The 6,563-nt window shown below is 39.9% G+C and overlaps 2 protein-coding genes across 2 annotated transcripts in view; both read left to right on the top strand.

Annotated features, from left to right (window-relative positions):
• Nucleotides 1-6,563, top strand: part of LOC121891678 (protein NLRC3-like) — a 1,105,688-nt gene that overhangs the window by 866,837 nt on the left and 232,288 nt on the right. The gene's annotated exons all lie outside the window — the stretch shown is intronic.
• The window catches only part of impg2b (interphotoreceptor matrix proteoglycan 2b), a 36,787-nt gene continuing 32,711 nt past the window's right edge, over nucleotides 2,488-6,563 (top strand). The window contains exons 1-2 of the mRNA XM_042404187.1: nucleotides 2,488-3,138; nucleotides 3,218-3,442. Coding sequence (XP_042260121.1) covers nucleotides 3,060-3,138; nucleotides 3,218-3,442 — 304 coding nt within the window. The 5' untranslated portion in view covers nucleotides 2,488-3,059. The remainder of the gene's footprint in view (nucleotides 3,139-3,217; nucleotides 3,443-6,563) is intronic.

The following is a 6,563-nucleotide window of genomic DNA, read 5'->3' as shown; positions in this document are numbered from 1 at the left end:
GTGTGTAATCTCGGGGCTTTTAGCGGAGTGCCCCCCACAGAGGACCAATCAGCTTACAGCTCATTACCTCAGATCAGACTGGGGGGGGGGGGGCGGGGGGGGGGGCTCACAGAAAACTCAGTAAAGATTTAAAATATATATTATATATGAACTATTAATAGATGATTGTAACATTACAACAGTATTACGTTGTTGTAAGCAGACACATGTTTATACATTTTTATGTATTTTTCAATTTTAACAGATAATGAATGATTGATAATAAATCATATTTAGTGATGTGTCGTATTAAGTTTTAAATATAGAAAAGAGTTTACATTGTTGACAAATACACAAATCAGCACTTAAAATGTTAATAATAAATGTTAAATTATTCAAATAATGTTACCACATAAGCATTCCTGATAACACTGATGTATCATTAATAATCAGAATATAAACAGTTCATAGATGGTTTATAACACACTGTAACGTTTGCTGCTCTATAAACACATAATAAATATAATAACATATAAATATAGTGATATACAATATGTCGTCATATAATAAATACTATATGTCCGTACAGAAAATAGAAAATATCTGTTTATTTATTTATATTTGTATTTACAAATATGTATAAATATTAGAATTTAAATTAAAATTTAAAACATTTTAACATTTACAATCAAACATAAAGAAAAGTGGATGAAATGATAAAACAAAGTGTTAATTTTAATGTTGTGTACTATTTATTATTTTTATTCATATTGATGATTCAGTGACGACGCTTCTGCGGTTCACATGTAAAGTTGTGTATTTTAGTTTGGACTGCAGGGGGCGCTGCTTCAGCCTTGACCTCTGACCCCAGCACAGCAAAGACACATTTATCCCTTCGGAGCATCATCAGAGGCTAAAAAAGAAACCGTCTCCGTTTATAAAGAGTCGCTGCGGTCGGAGACGGCGATGAGTTCATGTTGTGCCCCGTAGAGAAGCTAATCTGAGCGATGGGAGGTTAAGATTAGACAGATTTATGGCCTCCAACCCGACTCCCAAAAATAATCTAAGTGAGTCCTGAAGAAAACTGATCCTGGTTCCCTGCTGGACTCCGAGATAAAACCATCCCTGTCTGGAAGGAATTCTGTCATTAAAGTCCTCACAGATCCAGTAAAACCTGAATAATTTAAGATACAACGTTAATATCAGAAGATATTAATGTTGCTGTTGTGTAATAAGAGTTGAACTTGTTTCCTCTCCTCTCGGTCTCGTTAATCTCGTTATCCAATAAAAGATGTCTGCCGTTGTTGACTGTGATGCAGCGGGGGGTCACAGTCTGGACCAGGACCAGTCTCATTAAAGAAAACCCAGTACACCACTTCAGCTTCTAATTTAATGATCTGTTGTGAGTCGTTAGTGGGAAAACAAAGTGATCACTTGATTTCCTCAAAACTGGATCAGAGTATGTGAACTGAACATCTCATATAATAACAATAGAAAATCAGATAAATAATAATATTTACATGTTACTATTTGTTACTGTTAAACTAATAAATACATTTAGAATAAATCAAATGTATTATAATTTACATTAATATATTTATATACTATATACAGAGCATTTTATTTATTAATTATTATTATTATTATTATTATTATATGTTACATACTGAAGACATTTTGTCATTCACAGCCAAAAAAATATTCATCACAACCTCCAAAACCCAAAATATATGTGCAATTACACAATGTGTTATTAAAAATATGATACTTTTGAAAAACCAGTTATTGTCTGAAAATATAACAATGAACAAACTTGCAGATGCATTTTTCACTGAACTACTTGGTTTTCCTACAAGATTAAATTTACATTTTTCAGTCCAATTTAAAAGTTCATTAACAAAAAAACAATAAATAATAAAAATACCACTGCTGCATTTCAATTCTCCTGAAAGTTTAAAGTGATTTAATGAAAACGGCGGCAGGAAAGCGTGAGTGTGTCAGAGCGAATAAGGAGGGTTTGGGTCGGGACGCTTCACTGTCGCCTTTGACCCTTTAATGCCGAACGTGTTCTGGCAGCGAGTCGAGGTAATCCACCGTGATCTGTCTGCTGGAACGACCACCTGGCTTATGATCCCACCTGGATCTCAAAAAACCCCCCAACAAAATCCTCCAACTGGTCTCACTGGTTCTTATTACGACCTCTAACATGATAGATGTGACCTTCATGAATATCCTGACGTATGAAACCAGAGAAGTTTTTTATTTCGTTTCGGTGCTTTCAGGATCCTGATAGACTCACTATTATTGTCTGCAGACGACATCAGATGTTTGAGGAGTGAATTTAAAAAATTGACAAAAATTTTTAGGTTTTAGTCAAACTTTTTGACACTGACTGATAGTTATTGATCATCTTTTGTTTAAAGATTTGAAGACAAAATGATCTGGACTGTAGATTTGTAAGAAAACCAGCTGCAAATCGTGCATCAGTTGTTTGTTTGTTTGTTTGTTTGTTGTTTTTTTGGCTGTTAAAAGCATCACTTACACTGGTGAATCATGGGAAATGAACCTTTGTGGAGCTGTGGCAGAGCTCAGGTAGGAACGTATCCATCAGCTCTGAAGTTCCTTCTACTTACTTTTGATTTATTGATTGATTTTTGTTTGTTCATCTCAACCTGAACAGACTTGAACACTGAAGGTTTGTGTTTCAGTTGGTTTTGATTTTGTCTAACGGAGGCTGAGCCGTCGCAGCGCTGAAGGCTGACGCTGTGCACAGCGGCTCTGACAGTCATCCACTCCAGCAGCTTAACAAATAGGATTAGAGCAGAGAGAAGAAAAAAAAAAATCTCCCCCGCAAAGTCCCATCTGCTCACCTGAGAGGAAGCAACGAGCAAGCCCGGCGACACCGCGTCAGGACCGTCCCGAGCTTTGGACAGTATCCCTCTAGTTCCTCTTTTCTTCTGACAAACGGCATGCGATCTAGTGGATGGATGACTGCGAGCAGGACGCCGCTGTGGAGGCAGAAATAAGCAGCGAGTCCGGAGCCGGAGCTTTGGAGGAGGAGGTCTAGCTTTTTTCTACAAATGGCTGGAAAGTGTGGGAGGTTGGCGCTGTGGGCGCTCGGGGCCATGCTGCTGTCTGAATGCATCTCAGTGGAAACAGGTTTGTGTGATGTTATTATTATAAAACATATTAACTGCATACGTGTGCTTTCACTGAACGCCTCTCTGGATGCCTACAGATGCCACTCGTGAGCGGAAGGCGCAGTCGGAGGAGCGTGGAGGATATTTGGGCGAGTTGGAATCTGAAGGCCTGCAGACTTCTTCGGATGAGCTGTTGTTCAGGCGACACGGTGCTCTGACTCGAAGGAAAAGGAATATTCTGTTTCCCAGTGGAGTCAAACTCTGCAGTCAGGAGACCTTCGACCAGGCCGTCGCCAACCACTTCAACTACTTTCACCTCAGAGGTACGTCAGCGCTTCCTGTCTGCTCCTTCATGACTGGTTTTTGATTCATTCGTCTGACTTCAGTGTGACGTTTCAGTTGCCTGATGTTTACTAGTTTACTTGTTTTTTTGTCTTTAAGACTATTTCAAAAGAGACAAAATTCCCTTTTCTTCACATTTCTACCTTTTAATGCTGAAGGTGTTTCACTGTAGCTCTTATCCAACTGACTTACAAGCTTAAACTCCAAGTCTGCCGCATTTAAAGGCAGCCGATCCCAGCGGGGTCAGAGGTCATGCAGATCCAGATAAACAGCGAAAACACGACCTTCTTAACAAGTCATTTAGACTCACGTTTAAGCCTTTGTTTTTTCCGCTGTTTCAAAAGGCTTGATTGATTTTTGTTCCATGAAAACCTTGAACCCTCAAAGAGTTGAGAAGCAGAGATACAGTAAAAAAAAAACTCAGAGAACAGAAACTCAGAGCTCAGTTGATCCAGTTTTAACAGACTGGAAGCTTCAGCAGCTGCTAATCCTGCAGATGAAGTGAAAACTCAACCATCAACATGTTTTCACTCAACAATGTCAAACATCTTCAGCCTTCAATCAAACTTCTATTCAAGAGCCAGTTTTTGTCATGAGTGGAGACTTTCCAGATTAATTTCAGAATGTAAAGAATATTTAGAAACAGTCTTTAAACAATATAAACTGAAGGTTGCATAAAAGCATTTAGTCCAGATATGAATAAATGTGACTTCACATACACATGTCTGGATTTAAACAGATGTTTCTTGGTCTATATTTGGGCCAAAATGGAAACTCTTGGTAAATTGGCAAACAGCGATGAGAGGAAGAGTATTTTTTAAACATTTAACAAGATTTTTAACATTTTAGTGGACAACATTGAGGCATTTTTTCTGTAAGAACATTGGCCCCAGTTTGGCCATGTGGTATATTTGACTTGATCAAATATAAATACATTTAGAAATATGAACCTTGGGAGCAAAATATCAACTGAAATAATGAAGTCTTACCACTAGACTTTTACACGAGGCCTCTTTTCAAGATCTTCCACTGGGACATATTCCCAATATTCCCAATTAATCAAATGACCACAAACCAACTGGCACACTTAAAAGGCTTCTGAAGGCTGTTGGAGGTTCTGCGGTTGATAATCCAGCCTTGTTGGACAACATGTTTCATTTGATTGACATCTTCTTTCAAACTGCCTGAAAGTTCTCCAAGTGCAGACAGAGTTTAAAACCCTGAACGCCGTCGCTGCCACTTCCTCCAAACAGGAAATTTCATTGAAACGCAACGTCTAGTTCAGTGACATCATCCATCTGTAAGGAAAGTACTGACTGTGAGCTCTGTGTCAGCACCATCAGGGATGGAGGGATGGAGGGATGGATGGATGGATGGATGGATGGATGGATGGATGATGGAGGGATGGATGGAGGGATGATGGATGGATGGAGGGATGGATGGATGATGGAGGGATGATGGATGGATGGAGGGATAATGGATGGATGGAGGGATGGATGGAGGGATGGATGGATGGAGGGATGATGGATGGATGATGGAGGGATGGATGGAGGGATGGATGGAGGGATGGATGGAGGGAGGGATGATGGATATATGGATGGATGGATGATGGAGGGATGGATGGAGGGATGATGGAGGGATGGATGGATGATGGATGGAGGGATGGATGGAGGGATGATGGAGGGATGATGGATGGATGGATGGATGATGGAGGGATGGATGGAGGGATGATGGATGGATGATGGATGGATGGATGGATGATGGAGGGATGGATGGATGATGGATGGAGGGATGGATGGAGGGATGATGGATGGATGGATGGATGATGGAGGGATGGATGGATGGATGATGGATGGAGGGATGGATGGATGGATGGATGATGGATGGATGGAGGGATGATGGATAGATGGAGGGATGATGGATGGAGGGATGGAGGGATGATGGAGGGAGGAGGGACTGCTGGACACCAGCGAGCATCGCTTATAAATACAGTTTGTTATAACTTGTATCGTGATTTTAAATAAGACACAATTAACTCTTTAATATCACAAATGAAACATATTTATATACTCCGATGTAAGCGTGTTCCACCTGAAATGACCTTGTCATTGAGTAAATTTCACCAGTGTGATGCTGCTCACCAGGCAGCTGATGTCATTTTGGCCGAATGTGGTCTCCTCTCTGTCATCACTGTCCAGATTCAGTCCAACATCAGCGCCTATTTCAGCCTGAACGGCCAAACTTGGACAGAGTTGCTTAGTTAGTTTTGCTTCGTGGAAACATCCTGTTTACATGACAACGGTCTGAAAGGACTCCAACAAGACACAGTAAACATCTGTTGTTATTTACACATCCTGTTGGATTTCTAAAACATCCAGCTTTCAAGAAAAACAAGTTTGTTTTAAGCTCGGTTAGTATCAACATAAAAGAACAACGTTAAGTCTCCAAAGAAACCTCATAATTAATCTATCTGTTAACCTACATGTAGAGTTCACTTAAATGTAGAATTAGCAACATGTTAACCTCAGACAGCTAGTTTAATGACTGGTAGAATAACTAATTAAACATCTCAAATTATAAACAACAGAGGAAGATTAGCAGTAAGAAAGAAAGTACATTCAGTTAATGAAGACCTGAAACTTGTCAACCTGCATTACGGGGACCCTCTTCTGTTCTGTGGACCAAAAAGCTGAATCTTGTTTTTCAGGGTTAAGACCTGAGTTTAGCTTTAGTATGCGGACTGTTGGAGACCTGGTTGCAGACGGGAGTTTTGCCTCCTTCAGTCATCTTCAGGTCCAATGTGGTCTCCATAGGAGCAACTTCTTCAGATACTTATACTTAATACGTGCCCAGTCTAGAGAAAATAGAACCAGCAAAGTTTGATGGATTCTTGAAGATGGGAGGCAGGTAGAGACACCTGTTATCTATAGTCTGTAGCTCATTATTACCTCTGTGCAGGGTATAAACACATGCTGGGAACAGGAGCTGGATGTGGAGATAGATGGTGATCTTTGGGATCAGGTTCTGGAGAATATACACAAATGCTCTGCCAACTCTCAGCACTGCCTTATTCAATTTAAGATTATCCACAGACTTCATTAT

The sequence above is a fragment of the Thunnus maccoyii genome, chromosome 24, assembly GCF_910596095.1.
Source record: "Thunnus maccoyii chromosome 24, fThuMac1.1, whole genome shotgun sequence".
In the NCBI taxonomy this organism is placed as follows: domain Eukaryota; kingdom Metazoa; phylum Chordata; class Actinopteri; order Scombriformes; family Scombridae; genus Thunnus; species Thunnus maccoyii.
The sequence above is the reverse complement of the archived record's forward strand: the minus strand, read 5'-3'. Positions and strand labels throughout refer to the sequence as shown.